General features: G+C 49.9%; 2 protein-coding genes across 2 annotated transcripts in view; one reads left to right on the top strand and one right to left on the bottom strand.

Moving 5' to 3' along the window:
* The window catches only part of LOC118914365 (L-gulonolactone oxidase), a 33,011-nt gene extending 32,019 nt beyond the window's left edge, over positions 1–992 (top strand). The window contains exon 12 of the mRNA XM_057507279.1: positions 204–992. Coding sequence (XP_057363262.1) covers positions 204–332 — 129 coding nt within the window. The 3' untranslated portion in view covers positions 333–992. The remainder of the gene's footprint in view (positions 1–203) is intronic.
* Positions 993–6,741: 5,749 nt separating this feature from the next.
* CLU (clusterin) lies at positions 6,742–20,535 on the bottom strand. The gene is made up of 9 exons (XM_036889123.2): positions 20,397–20,535; positions 16,887–17,015; positions 15,499–15,647; positions 13,823–13,993; positions 11,970–12,366; positions 10,803–10,907; positions 8,063–8,292; positions 7,204–7,379; positions 6,742–6,958 (listed from the first exon to the last, which is right to left on the bottom strand). Exons 2-9 carry the CDS (start codon positions 16,975–16,977, stop codon positions 6,949–6,951), a joined length of 1,329 nt encoding a protein of 442 aa, XP_036745018.2. The 5' UTR covers positions 16,978–17,015; positions 20,397–20,535; the 3' UTR covers positions 6,742–6,948.

The following is a 20,535-nucleotide window of genomic DNA, read 5'->3' as shown; positions in this document are numbered from 1 at the left end:
CCCAAGAACTTGCTCCCTTTGGATTGGGTCCCTACATTGTGTGTACACCTGTGCGTGTGTGTGCATGTATGCATGTGCACGTATGTGCCCAGGGGTAGGGGTGTCACGCATGCAAGGACACAGACACAGGGGTGCCTCTTTGAAGCCCCACGGAAGTGCCAGCTCCAGGGAACAAAGCTTGCTGCGTCTGGTTGCTTCCACAGGCCCACAATTGTACCCGAAAGGACTTTGAGAAAATGTACCCTGCCTTCCCAAAGTTCTGTGCCATCCGAGAAAAGCTGGACCCTACGGGGATGTTCCTGAACACGTATCTGGAGAAGGTGTTCTACTGAAGCAGAAATGGAAAACAAGTCCAGCCCACCCCCTCCCATCCCCCAGGCCCACCTGCAGTGGGTTGAAGGCTCGGTACCCGGCCTGCTGGGGACAGCCCTCTCCTGCCAGGCTGTCTGCCGCAGCACCCCCAGCCCCTCCTCCCCACGGCAATGAGCCCCATAGGGGCAGGGCTCCGACTTTCCTACCTTGTATCTTCACAGCACCCCATGCAGGAAAGAGCACCCAAATCTTCATTTACATCTCCACACGGCACCCCCTTTTCCTGAGCCTCCAATCACCACTTCTTGTTTCCCCAGGAAAAAGAGAAGCCCCCAAATCTTGTTTGTTTAGGAGGTCAGAGATTCAGCCATCATGCCGGGCTCTGCCTGCTGACTGGGTGTCTATAGCCCCTGGGGCCCCTCTCCAGCTCTCCTAGGCAGGGGGTCCCACTAGCATGTGTTTGGCACAGAAGTTGGGTGTACTGTGCTCTGCTTTCTCTCACCCTTGAGGGTCTTCCAGATGTTCAGGGGACAGCCCGCCTCCCCTCAGATTGCCCTTTCTAGATTTCTGCCTGTCCATTTGACCTCCCGTAGCCTGGTTTTCAGCATGTCCACTTCAGGGGATGTTTGGCAAGTGGGACTCTCCTTGCCTTCTTTTTAATAAAGACCAAGAATTATTCACTCACTGCTCCCTCCCCTTCATCTCCAGGTAATCCTTTGGGAGTAGGAGGCTCCCTCATTGCCTGGCTTCCCTCCAGACCTAGTGGGTCTGGGGCCTGCCTACAAAATGCTCTTCACATTCCTCGTGCAAACTTAGCTTCAACTTGCCTTTGACGTACCACACTTTGTGGCCATTCTTTCATGAAGCATTCATTGAATATTAAGCGCTAAGTGCTTTGGGGGAATTACAAGAACATTAAGACAGGTTTCTGGCCTCAAGAAGTATATATTCTAATCATATATCTTATGAGGTTAATATCCATAATCTATAAAGAACTCCTACAGGTCAAGTCAAGACCAAACAATCAAAAAATGAACCAAGGACTTGAATTCACATCTCCCCAAAGAAGATATACAAATGGCCAATAAGCACATGAAATGATGCTCCACATCAACAATCATTAAGGAAATGCAAATAAAACCACAATGGGATATCACTTCATACCCATTAGCAGCACTATTCCTTAAAAAAAAGCAAACAAGCAGAAAATAACAAGTATTGTCACAGACGTTGAGAAAGTGGATTGCTGTGTGTTGCTGGTGGGAATGTAAAATGGTGCAACCACCCTGGAAAACGGCGTGGTGTTTCCTCAGAAAATTAAACACGGGACTACCACATGATCCAGCAATTCCAGTGCTGGGTATACACCCCGAAGAAATGAAAATAGGGGCTCAAACAGATATTTATATACCCATGTTCATAGCAGCATTACTTACAATAGTCAAAATTATATGCAATCAAGTGTCCATACACAGGTGACTAGATAATATAGATATATAGACATTTATATATAGACATATATCTATATAGAGAGAGAGACACAATGGAATTTTATTCAGTCTTAAAAAGGAAGGAAATTTTGACACATGCTACAACATGGATCACAACCTTGGGGACATTATGCTAAGTGAAATCAGCTGTTCACAGAAGGGCAAATATTGTGTGATTCCACTAATATGAGTCCCTAGAGCAGTCAGATTCACAGAGACAGGACATAGAGAGGGGTTTGCCAGGGGCTGAGGGAAGAAGGAATAGGTAGTTATTATTTAATGGGGACCGAGTTTCAGTTTGGGAAGATGAAAGCTTTGGAGATGGGTGGGGTCAGGTGATAGTTGCACAACAATGTGGATGTACTTAGTGCCACTGACCTGTATGCTTAAGAATGACTAAAATGGTAAATTTTATGTTAAATATTTTAGTTTAGAGAAACAGGATTAATGTGCATGGACGTTAAATAACAATACCAGGAAGAGTAAGATGAAGTGTCAGGGACATAACCTAAGCCATGCAGACGGGCCAGCCCACCTGGCCTCCCTTCTTCTGGGAGGCTGGCTCAGCTAGGAGACCACGTTCAGAGAGTGAACCTCTCTGCAAGACCAGCTGTGCAATCCTCAGAGCAAAACAATGAGGAATTTCAAGAGGGTGACAGCAGAGCATTAAACCAGGCTTGGGGTCCTGAGGACTGCACAGGTCCTGTCCCCAAGAAACGTCCCTGCTTGAAAGTTTGTGTTGTAAGGCTTGGTGGCTAGTTTTACATGCCAGCTTATAGATTCAAGGACCGAGTTATTTAATTTGGTGTGGCTCTGAAGATATATGTACATGTGGTTAATATCTACAAACATTTGACTTCAAGTAAAAGAAAGAAATGATCCTTGACAATGTGGGTGGGCCTTGTGCAATCAGGTAAAAGGCCTTAAAAGCAAAAATTGAGGTTTCTGGGAGAAGAATAAACTCCACCTCAAGAGCTCCTTACTCAGTTTCCAGCCTAGGGGGCTGCCTCACAGATTTCAGGCTTGGGAAATCATCTGAGCCAATTTCTTGAAGTAAGTAAAAAAAAAAAATTGAATCTATTTCTTTAAAGGACCCTGACTGGTATATAAGGAAAGACACTGATGGGTGAAATTAATGAAAAGTATAGCAAGCTAAACCCTGAAGCTTTGGAAATCACAGAGTTCAACCTCTCTCGTGTTTTACAGATGAGAAAACCAAGGCTCAGAGAGGCCAAGGAAGTTGTCCAATGTCACACAGCATGTTAGGAAAGGCTACCGAAGTATGTCTCACAGCCTATATCTTCAAGAGCTTGAATTTAATTTTTAAAATCTATGGTTTTTGCATTTCTAGTCCTTTATGTAATTGTGTTTTAATCTTTTGAGGAATCTTTTATTTTCCAAATCTGATGACATTTCTGCTCTAAGGAAGGAGTGCCATGTCATCCTCTGGCATCGCACATCTACTTCAGTGGGAGAAGCACAGAAATTTAGGGACATAGAGCACAACGGTTTAAGTCTGAGACTTTGAGAATCAGTAAAACGTCCATTCCTGGAATGCTGGGACAAGAGAATGTTCTGAAAATTGACTTTCTAAATTATCAGAGAAACCAGAGGCCCTTTCTGGTTTAGGCTTCTGATGAATATAATTTTCTCTTCCTTTGATTTGGGGTCTTTTGGTGCCTAAAGGTCATCCTCCCAAAAAAGTCCTCATTGCAGAGTCCTTTTGTTGGGAAGTGGTGTGTCCCGAGGCCATGAATTGGGCTCCTGGGGCAGCGCCAGTGTGGACCCACTTTCTCCCTCCTCCCTCGATTCCCCTGCTGTTAATTCCACTCCAGGCTCCAGCTGGCTGGCTTCCCCTCTCCCAGGGCCGCCCGAAGTGCCTGAGCCCCAGGGAGCCCCAGGGAGCCCCAGCAGCTTGGTCCCTGAGGCAAACTCTCCTCTCAGGAGACCTGGAAAATCGTGGATGCTGAGGCCCAGAGCCTGGTGCCCTGAGAGTGGGCTTTGACTGCCAACAGTGTCTGGGAAGGAACAAGGTAAGGGTGAGGGATGGATCTCCCTGCACCAGGGTGAGACCAAACCCTCCTACGGCTTCAGGGCTGTCGGGCCAGGAGCGGCTCTCAAATTTGAATGTGGGGTCAGAGGTCTCCAGACAGAAGGAAACTTGCAAATCTCCCCACATGGAGAGTTGTGGCTGAGTTGTGGGCTGCTTCCCTCCAGCCTGGAGGTTCAGAACCAAGAAAGGAAGGGGGTCCAGGTGAGCTCAGAAGGATACACTGCTGCCCAGAAAGCCTCCCCAAATCAAAGGTGTGGGGCATTTAAAGGCCCAAGACAGACCGACTGCCCCTCACTTTACTGTCAGCGTCTCTGCAGGGGGATAACCCTAAACTGGCAGGATCAACCTGGCCACCTGCGTGGGCGGGACCCAGAGGCTGACCCAGGGGGTGGGGGCGGGGGTGTGGAATCAGCCAATGGCCAGTAATTCAGTCAATCATGACTATGCAATGAAGCCCTCATAAAAACCCATGAGAAGAGCTTACCACTCTCTGGGATCCTGCTTCTCAGTCAGAGAAAGCTTCTAAGCTTGGGGAACCAGATGCCTCCATGTGCCCCCAAGCCAGGCCCCAAGCTCCACGGGGACAGAAGCTCCTTTATTTGGGACCTTGCCCTGTGTGTCTCCTCATCTGGCTTAACTTGTATTCTTTACAGTTATCTTTTATTAAATTGGTAAATGTAAGTGTTTTTCCGAGTTCTGTGAGCCGCTCTAGCAAATTAATCAAACCTAAGGAGGAGGTTGTGGGAAACTCCAATCTGTAGCTGGTGGGTCAGAAGCACAGGAACCGCCTGGGGTTTGCGGGCATCTGGAGTGTGGGGTGGAGGGCAGTCTTGTAGGACAGATCCCTTAACCTGGGAATCTGGTGCCGTCTCCAGGCAGAGAGCATCAGAATTTAGTTCTTGATGAGGAAACCAAGGCTCAAAGAAACAAAGGAAGTTGTCGAATGTCACACAGCATGTTAGGAAAGGCAGTGTCTTCAAACAACCTGCTGGTGTTCGAGAACTGCTTGGTGTCTGGGAAGAGCCCCCTCCCACTTATTTACACACATTGGAATCGGGTCTGGGAGTTATCCTACTATTACTGCTGTGTACTATACTACTACTTTTGTATATATATGTAGGAAAAGACAACACTGCAGATGGGCATCTGAGGTCCCCTGCTTAGCATCTGTGGGCCACAAGTAGGGCTTAGGAGTTCTCCCATCTAGGCCTTGCCAGCCATGTGACACTTCTCTAAGGAAGGCTCCTCCTGGAAGCCTTTGTAATGAAGCTGCCTTAAGGGTAACTGTGGGGAACCTAGTGGGATTATATGGAGCAGTTGGCCCAGGGCTGCTGGTTACAGTTGCGCAAGCTACACACTGCACAAGTCCAGTGTCATTTCACCTTGGAGGCATCAGATTAGATCTTACTACAGTTTTCTGGCAGAGGGCTGTTAAGTGTCAACACAGGGGCTAACAGCAGGATTGGCACCACCCCCTTGCCAGGCATCTGCCAAGCCCTCTTGCTCAGAACAAGCCCTGCTCCCACTTTGCCACAAGAATCCTAGAAGCCAGAAACCCAGGGCTCATTATCCGCAGTCCCCAGACAGAATCACCTACATCTCATGCCTGCACCTTGGTGAGCTCATGTCCTGCCTCACTCTTTTTGGGGAACTTCTGTGGGGGTTTGGAAGGATATCCAAGAATGCTCAAACTAGGCCACTGTGCAAAGGGGGAAAGAGAATGGAGGGAACCTGAGTCAACTTTAGTCTGTCTTTTAAGGCTTTGAGTCTAGGACAGTTTAAAGCAGGTTGCATAACAAGAAGCAGCAGCTGGGTAGTGACTGCCAGAATTAGCAACATAATGGAACACAGAAAATAATTTTTGAAGCATAATATGTGTGACATTACTGTAATATATAGGTTATAATTATGGTCATTTTAGCAAATGCCTTCTGAACCCAAAACCCTTATTAATGTGTTATCATTAAATGTATCCTACTAACTTTGCTCCAAATTTCCTTGATGGCAAAACTAAAATACTAGCTTCTTCGGACAGAAGCGAAGGCTTAGAGTTTGTTCTTTGTGTGGAAGAGATGCTTACAAATTTAAGGAGAGAGAAAAGGGTCTATGACCTAGAATATTCTAAGCCCTTAATTTACATGTGGGACTTAGCTACAAACCTGGGATGCATCCAGTTTTTTTTTTCCAATTGAAGTATATTTAATGAACAGAATTCTATAGTGAGAGAATATTCATAAATGGAAAGACTTAACGGCAATGTTGAGCTAAGTACCATGGTTAGGGCCACCTGCTGGCAGCACAGGGTACTGCAGCCCAGCCAAGTTTCAGAACGTGGTGTATTCATCATCAGGAAGAACCCAAGCAGAGGAGAAATTCCTGTGATTGAAGTAAAGATAGAGAGGTTGTATGGATTGACAGTGGACAAACAATGCCACAGTCAAGAAGGTGCCACAGGGGTTCCGAGCTCTTACAACTAAATAGAAAATTGCCTTATTTTGTCTTTTGGGTTTAATAGTTTCCATAAAGAAAATATCAATTATGTATTAAAGTATGCAGTATGCCTTAGTATTACCTGATCTTCAATGTATCCCCTCAGGAGAATCCCCTCACCCCAATCAGAATAGTCAACAGTCTTATAATGGAACGATAAGAATTCACTTCTCAGAAATTTCTTTTAGTCGGCATTAAGAACACGTTTCCCTTCCTGAAAGCAAGAAATCCTTCGTGGGGCAACTTCATTGTCACATTATTCTCATTATCAACTGTATGATTCTTCCTACACCATCAGCCATTGCTTTTTTTTTTTTCTTTTTTCTTTTTCTATATCAACATGAAGGCATGTGGGAGCTTGAAAACCGCAGCACAGAAAGAGGACTGTCCAGGGCATTCAGATTATGATGCAGTTTTATTGAGTTAGTGGCATGCGGGGGAAATTAGGGTGCAGAGTCCTGCAGGAAGAAAGGCTGGGTGGGGGTCAGGATGGCCTCAGGGCTGGTCACTCGGGGGCATGCAGAGCTGCCTCTAGGGCACGTGGCTCATCTTGGGGCAACTGGAGTCAGACGCCCCCATAGGTGGAAAACTACCATTCACATTTCACTCCTCCCTGAAAAAAAAGGGTGGGTGGTGAGGCCTTGATAATTCACCAAGAGGCAGACAACCAACATTCACATTCTTAACAACCAAGAAAAAACACCATCCACAGGGAAAATCAAAACGACCCATAATTTCCTGGCTCCTGCCGGGGCTCTGGCTGCAGGAGCCATCACTCCCTGGCTTGGTCCTCTGCCCGTTCTTGACATCCCAGGACCGGATGGGCTTGGAAGGCCCACACCCAGGGCACAGACTCACCAGTGATTTTGGCGATACTCCTGCAGAGCTTTCTCTGCCACGGTCTCCATAAATTTAGGATTGTTCCTGGGGACCACTTCTGGGACCGTCACAGTGATAGGGTTGGAATTAAAGAGCTTCACCATCACCTTAGTGAGGCCAGAGGGGATGCTGGGGTCAGAAGTGTGGGAGCTCACCTAGAAAGACAAGAGGTGAGTGGAGAGCTGGCACATGGGCCAAAGCAGACTCATTTTTTCAAAAGTCAGCCTCAAATCTGGAGAGTTGGCCGCTTTCCTTTTTACTAATCTCAACATCTGTGTAACTCGGTGAGGAGAAACGCCCTAACTCAGACCTTATCTGCAGGTATAAATGCCATCCACAAATGACCAGCCCAGGGGAGCCCCACAGGGAAGAACTGTTTTCCAAGCCACCATGTTTTCCTTGGGCAGCCACTGGCCAGGCTGTGGTAGAAAGGAATCAGGGAAAGAAGAAAAAAAAAGTGCCCAGTGCTAGAGGGAAGCTTTCTATCGCTGGTGGAGAGTGATGCACCAGTTCATGGGCCATCGTAAAAGGTGCGGGCAGCAGGGCAGCCTCGAGGGAAAAGAACAGGCCCCACAGCCGGGCAAACAGGTTGAAATGCCCGGGTGAGCCACCTGTTCGCTTGGGCCAGCCGCTGAAGCTCTCTCACTTTCCTCATCTGTAAACAGGGTCACGGCAATTGGCCCCACTAGGTGATGAGGCTTCCATGTGACAAGTTTCTGCATAGGCCAAATGGCCCTCAGCAAAAGCCTAAGTGCCCCTGTAATACCTTCACCCCCACTGGAGGACCACAGCCCCGCCAGACCACATGGCGGGGCCCGAGCTTCAGGACGTGACTCACCATGGTGACCTGGAGCTGGAACGGCTCTTCTCCCTGGGTGAGGTTGGCCAGCTGGGACACCCAGCTGAACTGCTCGTTGAGCTGCTTCAGCAGAGAGGACGTGTTGAACATCTTCTCCTGGTAGGACTGCAGCAGCTCGTCATACAGCTTGGAGAACCGCTCGGCCATCTGCAGGGAGTTGTTGAGCTCCTGCCGCAGCTGGACCTGGGCTGGGTTGCTGGACGAACAGTCTGCCCAGACACGAGAAAAAACAAGGCAGAAATGTGAAAGGAAAGCTAAAAAGCATGACAACAGGAAAGGAAATCAGGTCACACAGCCAGGCCCCAAAGCCGAACCATTCTCACAGCTGATGCGCAAACCATTTCTTGTCACTCAGACAAAAATACAGCACTTGCTCCAGAACGTAAATTCACAGGTCCCCTTCACCGAGAAAGCCTTGTGCTGGAAAACGATGGCGGCGGAACTAAACAGTGTGCTTAGTGGCATCGCAGATGGATCTTTAGGTCCGAGATCCTGTCTCCTTGGAAACTGGGGATGCGCAGTGCTGCCCACCTGTTACGAGGCGCTGAGCTCAGTCTATGCTCAAACCTGGAGCTCCTCTCGCTACCCTAGACCCCATGAACCCTTTCTGGGATTTTACTTACAGCAGCCATTTGTGTGACACCCACTGTGTACCACACCTCTCCTAAGGGCTTTGGAGATGCATCATCTCTAAGACTTCAGGATTACCAGTAATGAACTGGAGGGCCACAGCATAAACCACTCACCTAGCGTCATGGGGCGAACCATTCCTGAGGCTAGGATTGCACCCAGGACTTTACCTCCTAAGCTTCTCCTGAGACTGAGTCTCTGGAAAACTCTCCCAGCTTATCTTTTGAGCACGTCTGCAGAGTGGGAAATTCTGGCCCCAAGAACACATGTGTAGCAGAGCTAGCCAGGACCCCTGGGCCTCAAGCACAGCAGCCTGGAGGCTGGGGGCCCCGGCCTATCTGCCTGTCCACTGTGGCTGGTCACCACGCTCGCCAGGACAGCACGGGAGATAGTGTTCATTCCTTTAGGTCCCTGACTGCCCACCACAGCTTGTCAGATTGATAAGAGCTGGAAACTCCCCACTGTCTCTTTAGAAACTACTGTTTTTCTCTCCCTAAATCTTTCAAAAAATACCCCAAGGCGGGTGTTATCAAACCCAAGCAAGTCAGGGAAAGGAGATCTTTGCACTCTGAGAATGGTGATCATTTAAATTAAATGATCATACTAAAATCATCTGTATTAAATGTAATCATTTGTATTAAAATAGAATAAAATGTTAGGTGGGGCAAGAAATAGAGTAACTTATAAGAAGCCAGGTTGAAAAAGATATACAATGAATAATAACCTTACCTCTCTCAGCAGCGAATAATTTAAAAAATCAGAAAAGCCGTTGAGAACTGAGATATAGTCTAAAGCAGTGGATCTCAACTGGGGACCACGCTGCAGTGCACGGCCCCCCACGATGCAGAATGGTCTGGCCGAAAATGTCAGTAGTGCCAAGTTTGAGAAGCCCTGGCCTAGGGTTCGTGGGCAGCACATGCTCATATGGATGCAAGCACCTTAAAGAGGAGGTTGTAAGTCTTCCTCAGTGCAGAAAAGAAGGCGGCTGTTAGGTAGCTGTGATCAGTGAATGGGCTGCCAGTCCGAGCCTGGGCGTCTGCACACCTCATCCTCCGGCCCTCATCTTGCGGAGGCAGTAGGTAATTACGGCTCTTCTAACTGTGATATTTTATGGGAAAAGCCCAAGAGGCTTCGTGGGGTCCTAATCAACATGTCACACATCAGCCTCTCACAGCACTTGTATTCCTTTTGCAGTGGCTTCTAAAATTACAGGAATGAGACTGGGGATATTGAACTAGACTCTGAGGCCTGCCCTGGCAAACCCAAGCATACTGAGAAAGCAAAGCCACAAGGTCGATCCACTGTACAAGGGGAACACTGGACTCTTTCTGAGCACAGACTCTTGGGGCCCAGGAACTACTCTAGATGCCTTTATGGCTGTTACCTCAAAGTATTAAGAGACTAGTCAATGACTAGATCAGATAAAATGTAGGGAAAGAGCTGAAGGGCAGTATTTCTTTTGCCTCAAGGACCGGCTGGCCTAAGAGAGCATTTGTTGGGAAACTCCCAGCAGCCCTCGTGTTCTGGGGGAGAGAAGGCAAAACTGTAGTTAAGAGCACATCCCCAGCATCCAGCTCCCCAACACAGAGATGTCCGTGACCTTGGGAAGTCACCTGACCTGTCCACAGCCGACTCTCCACCTCTGTGAGGTAGACCAGTAACTGGACCCCACTTGGGAGTCTTACCAGCAAAATAAGTAGATGTTTGCAAAGTGTCTAGAACAGTGCCTGGCATGCAGTAACCGAATGTTGGACAGCACACATACCATTTAAATTTCATCACCTGCAGGGAAAAATGAGGATATCTATCTACTGTGCTTGGCCATTGGGAAAAGAGTAAGTAGGGGAAATCAAAGGCTGATGGCCTTTTAAACAAGCACAGAGGGCCCTCCCTCTGCCTGCCTGCAGGCCACGTGCTGGCCTTGTGTACTATCTCCCCACTTCAGGGACAGCCTTACATCTTAACCCTCGCTTGTAGATGAGGGGCCCAGGCAGAGCGGGCCACAGTTAGCAAGCAGCAGAAGCTCAGTTCGAAGTGCCACCTGTCTGACCCCGGGAAGGGACCAGGGACCCAGGGCTCCCAGACTCACCCACTGACAAGATCTCCTGGCACTTGTCGCACTGGTCCTTCATCTTCAGGCATCCCGTGGAGTTGTGGCGGATCTCCTTGCACACGGAGCGATTGTGATTGTCTTCTGGGGACACACGAGGGAGGGGGAGTCAGGCTAAGGAACTATACAGAGCAGTGCCTTCATGAGCCACCACGATTTCTGACCGCTTCCGCACTGTTTGGACCTTGGAGATGATTCTGTGGGCAGGGCAGGTAGAACCAGTTGTTTGCCTACAGACACAGGCCTCTGATGAGGGCTCCTCACGGAGGCAACAGGAGGTGCCTCCCAGGTACCCCCAGCCTGGCACGCCCCCCTCCACCCTCTCCACGTGATGAGGGCTCTCTGTTCCACACTCCCTCCACCATTTGCACTTTTCTTTGGCATCCTAACCTGTTTCACTCTGCATTTTATCTGGCTCATTTCTCTCCCTACTTGATCAGCAAACCCTTTGAAGGCAGGAATGAGGTGCTCCTTTGAGCCTCCTTCTAACACAGGGCTCCCCCACTACGAATATATCACAGATGCTTGTTCAATTCAAACCTTCTAGATTTCCAATCCATTTTAAGCGAAACCCTGGTGCCAAACTGTTGCATTTAGGGGATGGTGTTGACCAACAAATATCTACTGGTTCAATGAAGGAATCACTTCCCAAAGTATTGGCTTTTCATATCCCTACTAGACTTCATTCATTCAAAAAAAATATTCATTATGTGCCCACATTCTACCAGGCCCTAAGGTTACAGCCATGAGCAGCCTTCTTAACTGTACTATGGACTGATTGTATAATTTGTTGCCAATATATATGCACAGCATCCACATAAAGCCACCTGAGTTCCCAAGACAAGAGGGTCTGATACTCTAAAGAGTCAAAGTCATGCCCACCAGTTGCTGAAAGGGGTCCAAGTCCTACAGGGTGAGACTTGACTGGGTGCCACTTGGTCGGCTGTGAAACCTTGGACACACTCCTTTACCTCTCTGTCATGTTTTCTCCTCCTTAAATGGGGATAATACCACCCTCACAGGTTTGCTGGGGTGACATGAGATGACACACACCAAGCCCCTGGCATGGTTCTTAGCATCCAATGGGCTTCCCAAGAAACGGGTGGTCCCCATCCCTTTGTAGGAAGAATGAGACCTCTTTCTGACCTCCTGGGAACTGGTAGGGCTCCCTATGGAGGTGGACATCCATGGCCTGCTGAGCCTGGTGTATCATGTCAAAGAAGGGCTGGAACATGTCCTGGAAGCGTGGCGGCTCGTACACAGGGAAACGCATTATGCTCCGGGCGAAGCGGGACTTGGGATTAAAGTAGAAAGACCTCCTTGGGGATGAGAAGAAGAACGGGTAGTGGTAAGTGTCCTGGAGCTCCCGGGTGAAGAATCTGTCCTGGAAAAGCTCGTCCATAATCCTGGATGCGTGGTCGAAGCTGTCCTGCATGAGGTCCAGCGCGTGGGTCTGCTGCCGGTCATTCTCCACCAGGGAGTCGATGCGGTCCCCGTTGACCCAGAAGTAGAAGGGGGAGCTCTGGTTCAGGAACTCCTCGAGCTGGGGCAGGCGGAGCAGAGAACAGTTGGCAGAAGCTCGCTAAGGCTCCAGGCTCCTGCCCCTCCCTCCTGTGGAGACGGGCCAGGCATGGCCCCTCACTGCACCCTGGTGTCCTCAGATTCACCTAGCACATGACCCAAGGCTCCCCAGTCTCTGTGAACTCAGGCCAACACCCTTTCATGTCACCCACCCCAACGGGAGAGTTTAGGAAGACCTGTGACACAAAGAGTTTCACAAGGCCCATCACTTGAGCTAGTCTGCCTTCCCCTTTGACCACTGCTGGGTCCCTCCCCACCCCTGCTCAGCCAGGAGCCAAATGATGAGCCTTTGGTCTCCAAGTGCATGAGTCCCAACAGAACAAGGCCTGCAGGGCTGGACAGGTCAATTTTAATGTGTGAACAATTCTGAATTCCTTCTGCCCAAGGGGACACAGGGTTCTGCCAGACCACAAAGCCATTTGTTACGTTGTCCAGCTAATTATTGCTGATGAGAGTCTTGTAAGAGGTGGCAAATACCTGGCACAGGTGTTTTTATGACTCTAAGTTTGTGCACTCATGGCAGACATTACCAATTGATCATGGCACCTCTGAGCCCAAATGCAGCCAGAACTAATCAGTTGAATCTGGCATGTGAAATTAAATTCTGATACTGTGATTTCTAATAAAAGACATGTTTGGTCTTGTCTTGTTCCTGACAAACAGTTCTTAAAACCCCTGGAATTTCCTGATGAGAGTAATAAAGATGTCTTTTGTTGTTACTGAGCTGACATTTGGAAAGCACCTAAGATTGGGGGCTTGTTGCCAAGGGAACCAACCACCATCAGAGTGTTGGAACTCTAAGTCCTTCCCTGTGATTTCCAGGGGAGGCTGAGAGACAAGAGGTTGAATCATTTACTAATGGCCAATGATTTAGCCAATCAAGCCTAGTAATGGGAGCTTCTGGGACATAGGGACATGCAGGAGTGGTGTGCTTGGCAAGAGCAATGAAGCTCCCCACCCCTTCCCCATCCCTCATCCTAAGCATGTGTCTCCCCAACCTAGCCACTCCTGGATTACACCCTTTTATGATAAATTAGTGTTCTAGTAATTAAAATGTTTCTACAATTTCTGTGAGCTGCTTTAGCAAATTAATTGAACCCAAAGAAGGGGTTGTGGAAGCCACCAATCTGTAGCCAGGGGTTCAAAAGCACAGATAACAACCCCTGGACTTGAAGTTGGGGGTGGGCAGTCTTGTAGGACTGAGCACTTAACCTTGGGACTGGACACTATCTCCAGCAGACAGGGTCAGAATTGAGTTGAACTGTAGGACACCCAGCTGGCGCCAGAATTTTTTGGTGTGGGAAGCCCCCTTTGCACTGGAACTGGGTGCAGAACAAAGATGCGTATTTCAGAGACTCACGTCTGCTCTTTCCCCACTCAGAGCCTAGGCTGTCTCAAGGAGTGTCTCCCTGTCTCACCTGGTGGCCAACGAGCCCAGAGCCACTTCTGCAGACACGTGCGTAAAACTTCATGCAGGTCTGCTTCAGGCAGGGCTTGCACTCCTCCCAGAGGGCCATCATGGTGTCATTGCACACCCCCTGGGATGCCTTCAGCTTCATTTCAGAGTCCTTGGTATCGTTCAGAGCATCCTACGGGAGCACACAAGGCCAGGTTAGTCACACAACAGCCACAGGCCTCACCCTGTCCATGCACGAGGGGCCTGGTCTTCCACCATCTTCCCACGTCTGCTCACACAGTTGCTCATTTCCACCCCTGCTCTGGCCCACCCGTTCCCTTATTGGCCTCCATGGAATTCCCTCCCATCTAGCTTTAAGCCCTCTCATCTTCAAGACCCAGCTATCCCTCTCTTCCAGTCTTCCTGGCCATCAGAATGCATGCAGGTATCTTTCTCTGACTGCACTTAGTCTTTACCCCTGCATTTTCCTCACTTACACCTTGGTTTTTATTCTCAGCTCTGATGTCTAAATGTCATTTTCCAAGGCTTCCAGAGGCTCCCTCAATCTCATTTTTCTATTGCAACCATGGTTGCTGGCACACATGGCAATAGGCAAGTTTTGAAATCAAAGTCCCAACAACTAGGAAAACTCTAATACTCCATGTCATGTGACCCAGTCATTATAAGCACCTATCCCAGTGAATTCCTGCAATAAAGGAAAAATCCATAAGCCTATACATACTTGTTAGAATGTTCATTTATGGCAAAAGAAAAAAAAATACTGGAATCAACTACACTCTCAAAACTAGAAGAGAAGCGAATTTTGGGACATAAAAAGGGGAGATAAGTACAGCATTACAAGGGTTGTTGTAAGTTAGTAAGTTTTAAATATAGTAAGAATTTTTCACATTAAAAATGCAAATGCTTGATTCTTAAAAAAAAAAAAAACAGGATTCCCCAGTCAATTTGATGTGGAAAACACTGGGTTAAATGAAGTAATGAAGTAACTTGACTTTCTTTACTGCAGAACTTGTCAGGGCCTTTAAAATGCTTTCACTATGCATTCTGAATCATGAAGGTGGCAGATGGCCCCATTTTAGCATCCTTTTCATTAGGGTGGCAATGGGAGTAGGTTTTTAGGATACCTTTAAGGAAACTATTGATTTTTTAAATAAGTTGTTTATTGAATTTTAGCTTTGTTGTTTTTTATGTTTTAGCTTTGTTGAATCATTAAGCACAGGCTAAGGCACCCAACTTGGGTGTGTCTGTATGAAGTACTCCAGAATTCTAGAGTAACATGGAGCAATAAAGTGTGTGCTTGCCCTAACCCCAAAGGGATCACCCCTACTAGACACTTCCTGAGGGCAGGGCGCCATCCGCCTCCTCACCTACGGGAGACCCTATCCAAAGCCCACCTTGGGGCTTGCACATAGTCAGGGTTTAGAAAAATCTGTTTAAGTGAATCTGGGCCTCAGGCCCTGGGCCAGCCTTGTAACAAAGCCAGACCCAAGATTCCCTCCTTTGAAGCTTTCAAAAGCAAATAAACCTTCTCTTATTTCTTAACAGCATCCCCCGCATCAGCTGACACAGCCCTGGAAGGACTATGGGTGGCCACAGCCATGGAGCAGGGCCCTGGCAGTGATGGTCGCCCCCTCCCCGCCAGCCAAGGCGGGGCGGGGTCACCCGGCTTCTCCTCACCTCTTTCTTCTTCTTGGCTTCCTCCAGGCTGTCCAGCAGTGACTTGCGCTCTTCATTTGTTTGTTCTATTAGGGACTTTATCTGTTTCACCTCCTTGAGGGCATTTTTAATTTCCTTGTTAACGTACTTACTTCCCTGGATGGACATTTCTGCAAGAGAAGTACAGGGAGGTAGAATGAGACAAAAGGAAGAGGCAGTGCTGGGCATACAGTCCTGGAATGCTAGCTAGCGAGAATGGCCAGAAAGGCCAGTTTGTCTGGGGGCTGTGGAAGCTGGAAGCACCCTGGCGGGCAACCCTTGAGCCCCAGCTTTGCCTGACACACGTTCCCTTTGCAGGTCTCATTGCGTACAAGAACCCACTACACCCCGCTGCTGAGAAATGCAAACCATGGAGAGGGCACACCCCAGCTCTGGAGAACAAGCCTGCCCAGCTGCAAAAGGACATTTCCAAGGAAAAAAAAAAATCTCGGAAGTGCAAGCATTTAAGCATCAAAATATACATTATTATTTTGGATGCAAGCCTTTCCAGAACCTGGTTTAAACAAACATTTGAACAACTTCTTTGTTCAAATGTACAATATCTGGTGACAGGGAAACAAAGATGAATTAATAGCCCCATTCTTCAAGATGACTGTGATCAAGACCCAGCACCGTGTGACAAATGTAATGAGACAGTGTCCCTGAAATACACTTCTCTGGTGCTTGTCCTGGGCCAAGCACTGAGCCGGACGCTTCCCGTGCCTTTTATTCAACACTTTATCCCAGCACCATCCCCACTGCACCGTAGCGCAGTGGGGGGATGCGTGGCCGGAGTTGTACAGCTAGGGAGGGGGAGAGACAGACTCACATGCAGGTCTGAGCTCAAAGCCTGTTTTTTTAACTACTGCCCCAGAGAACTGGTTGGTGAGCAGGGCAAGAGTAACGCAGAGCGGGGACAATCCTCAGGAGAGCCTGGCAGAAGAGGGCCCGCCGGCTGGGCTCTGGCAGATGGCAAGCCCTCAGCTGAATGACTGTTCCCCTCTCCTGAACACGAAGCATTGGTTTTCTAGGTGCAAAGCTGCAGGATACAGGTAGTAAGTCTGTGGAAACTCCAAAATGGGAGGTGTCCAGGCTTCACAGACCTCCACCAGGGTGTGGATGTCAGGCTGAGAGGCCTGGGACAGGGACAGCGGCGGGATGCAGCCGCCAGAAACGGCTTGGGGTACACCTGAAAATGCTGAGAAGTCACTCTGATCACAGAGACCCCAGGCTGGGAGGCCGGGAGGCCGGGAGAGGAGGCTGGGGAGGGGTCCAGGAGGAGCTCATCAGGTCCCATGCAGGTGGTGAGTGGTCTTCAACGTGTGGGGCCTGCAGAGAGGAAGTGCGCATGGGGCACGTGGGCGGCTTACCCTGCAGCTCCTTGCCTGACGTGGTGTCCCCCAGCGTCCGTCCGTTCTCCCAGGTCAGCAGCAGCCCCACCAGCAGGAGCAGAGCCTTCATCTTGCCTCCTTCTCCAACTCTGGAATCCTAGCACGCCTCTGTTTGCAGAGAACAGGAGACTGTCATGGTAACAGTCAGCCAGCCCGCTGGTTTCCGGCCCAGGCTGCCACTGCGGCAGCTCTGGCTCCTGCGGAGGCTCTGCCCTCGGCTGGCATCACTGCGTTTTTTTCCCAGGGGAAATTGGGAGAAAGGGTCAAACTTGCCACTGGACACCTTCAAAACAAAGTGGAGGTGGCGAGACAGGGAGGATCCCTACCACAGCAGCTTAATTCAGAAGAAATGACGAATCTGGAGTCAGAGCCACGGGGCTCGGGTCCAAGCCCTCTTCCTCCTCATCCCCCATAACAGCTGAACACGCCAGAGCTGGGTGTGCGTGCTGTCTGCGTCCAGAAAGGGCGTCTGTCTGATGACACCTGCTCTATTCAAACAAACCCTGCAAATATCTCTCTTGGATCACTCCTGTTCTCATCCTAAGGTGGGGAGGGCATCCCCAGGGCCCACAGCCCCCCTGTGCATGCCTCACTAATTCTGGCCACAGCAGGCATTACCAATCAATCAGCCTTTTTCCTCACGGAGCCTCAACACCATCTAAAACTGCTTCTCAAGGGACTGAGGCAGTGACAGCAATCACTGGATCAGCACAGGAAAACCAATCCATTTGCCATCCCTAGCATGAAACTTGAAGCCAGGTTGCATGGGTTGGGGTATAACTAAAGAGAAAAGCCAGGAGAGGAAGGCAATGGTCTTCAGGGAGGAGGGGGCTAGGCAACGTACTGGGCCCCATGTGTCCCCAGGAGAAGTCCCTCCGGAGGACGTGCCCCTCTGTTCTGCCAGGTCCCTTTCACATGGCCCATTCCCTCAACCCACAGCAGCGTGTCCTGCCACCACTCGGCCAGCTGCCCTGAGCCCGGACCAGCCCAGTCTTACACAATGGACCCTTTCCCAGAAGCTAAAGTTGCATAAAACAGAAAGCCCGCCCCTGCGACCTCCCCCCCACCCTCACCCCACCAGCTGCTTATCTGACTCACCCATTTCCCGAAACAAAGCCAGGAGGTGGGGTCCCCCTTCCGGAAATTATGTACATCCCAAACTGCGCTCAGCGCAGCAGGCCCGTCTGGGCATTGGTGGAACAGCCATAAAGCCAGCCTCTCCTGAAAAGCCGTCAGTGAGGCAGCCGAGCTGTGGTCCCCGAATCAGCCACACGGAGCAAAGGAGCAGCGTGGGAGAGGAGCACCGCCTCCCCACAGGCGGGGTGGGTGGCTGAGCCAGAAGGCACCCCGGGCTGTGCCCTGGCTGCTCACTGAGGCCTGACATGCCTCGAGCAGGGACAGAGCCTTGTCACGCCAGAGGCATAGAGCCCGGAAGGAGCAACTCTCCCAGAGAGGTCCCTGCGTGCTTGTGAGAAGTCCATACAGCAGCCTCTGAAATAGGTTCGGTCAGACCAGAAGACGGGGCGTGGGGTCCGGTGGGGGAAAGGGAGGCAGGGAGGCCAAAGGCAAGAGCTCTGGATGAGGAGTCTGGAAAGGCAGCAGCCAGTAGCAGGTCTCCCACGGGGGGCCCTGGGGCCCCGAGGAGCCTTCAGTCCCAGAGCTGGAGAACAGATCAGCCTCCTGCCCAACCTCTCCACCTCAGAGGGGAGGACAAACCCAGAGTCAGGTTGGGCTCCCCAAGCATGCAGCGTGCTGGGGCATCCCTGGGATGAGCACCCAGCCCTCCCAACCCCCAGCCAGCGTCCTTCCCTTGACACCAAGTCACTCAAATCTCTGAGCCTGTTTCTTCACCTGTAAAGTGGCGCTGACATGGACCTCAGGGGTATGAATGGGTTCTGTAAACACAGGGGTCTTCCACAATCATGATAAATTCTGACTACTTCAAAACTGGACTGAGGAGCAAGCGTGGGCATTGGCAACATCTACTGGGGATGCAGAAGATGGCATGCTTGGAGGAGGACAGAGGACCTGACGGGCACACAGAGGCCCCCTGTGGTCCCACCCTGACTGTGCGGCTTTGCCTCAGCGCAATGATCAGCTACTTCAAAGCACCTTCGGATCAGCTGGGGGTCTTGATATGATGCTACCTCTGATTCAGACTCTGCTTTTCTCACAAGCTTGCCAGTGACGTCCATGCGGCTGGTCCAAGGCCAACAATAGAACAGCCACTGCGGGGCCCGACTGCTCTCCGTTTGCACCGACTCCTCCCCTCTCATCTCCTGGCCTGGGCACCTGGCTGCCAACAGCTCTGACTGGACAAGCCACTAACCTCGTCAGCAGCAGGGTTTTTAAAGCCCGAGCCAAGCTCCTACCTGCCTCCCCAAATGTAGAAACTAAACCAAAAAGGAAAATGAGAAAATAATTCACCAGCAATTCACAAGATACAGAGGTAAATATTAGCACTGGGGTATATTGCCATCTATTTTCTATGTACCTATATACACTCAGATCCTTTACATCCACTGTCTTCAAATACTCTTTAAAAGCACATTTCGATGACTGTATAAGAGCACATTTTTTTAACGTTCTCTATTTTGCCATACCACAAGTTTGGGCCTTTAAATTGTCTGTAATTTCCCACTATTATAATGAGCACCCTTTTATAGTATCTGCTTACTCTTAGATTCCTAGCCTCTTTCTTTAAAAAAAGTAGTAATAATAAGCCTCTTTTTTTTTTTTTTTTTAGGTCCAGAAATTCTGGAAGGTCAAGGTTTCTATTCTAATCCCAATGCCGACAGCTATTTGCTGTTTATCTTGGCAGAGGGTCCTAAACCTCTCCAGGCCTCAGATGATCATCTATAGGATGAGTGAGTTGGATCAGATGTCGGAGGTCTGATGGAGGTCGCGTGACTTTCTCTGATGGACTGCAGTGCAGTAGGAAACAGAAAGCGCAGGATTTCAGTGGTTACAACATACACTTATATCCAGACATCATACTCACAAACACAGTAGCCAAGAGAACTAGCGAATTCAGGAGCAAACCAAACAAGATGACTCATGCGCGCAAACAACCACCCTTGGAGATCAGCAGCACGTTTACCGGGTAGATGCTGCAAGAAGGCCAGCTCAGCCATTCACTAGGCTGGGACGTCGGCAATGGGCATCTGCCTCTTTCCAAGTCTGTTTCCCCATCTTTGCAAAAGGAAGATCGTTACACCTGTCTTATTAACGCCCACAGAATTGTGGTTGGAGCTAAAGAGTACAAAGGCTCCTGGGCGCAGCGCCCCCCGCAATCCGGCCTCCCGCCCGGCTGCCCGGTGCAGGGCCCTGGGCCACCCCCCTTCCCTGGCCCCTCCGACTCCATCCAAAGCGCAGCTCTGACAACCCCGTGACTACCAGCGATGTCCTCTCCTTGCCGGGCGGCCACCCAGCCCGACCCTCGGCGCCGGTGGGGCCGTGCGCCGGAGAGGAGAGGCGGGGACATCTCACCGGTTAGCAGCGGCCGCGCCGTGCGCTCCTCCCGGCTACGCAGCCTGGTGAGCACGGTGAGGCGCCCGTATTTATAGAGCTCGGCCTCGTACACACCCCCTTGGGGGCTGGCTGCAAACCTGCATGACTCAGGCCCAAA

The sequence above is a fragment of the Manis pentadactyla genome, chromosome 1 (assembly GCF_030020395.1).
Source record: "Manis pentadactyla isolate mManPen7 chromosome 1, mManPen7.hap1, whole genome shotgun sequence".
NCBI lineage: Eukaryota > Metazoa > Chordata > Mammalia > Pholidota > Manidae > Manis > Manis pentadactyla.
This window is presented reverse-complemented; position numbering and strand designations above follow the sequence as displayed.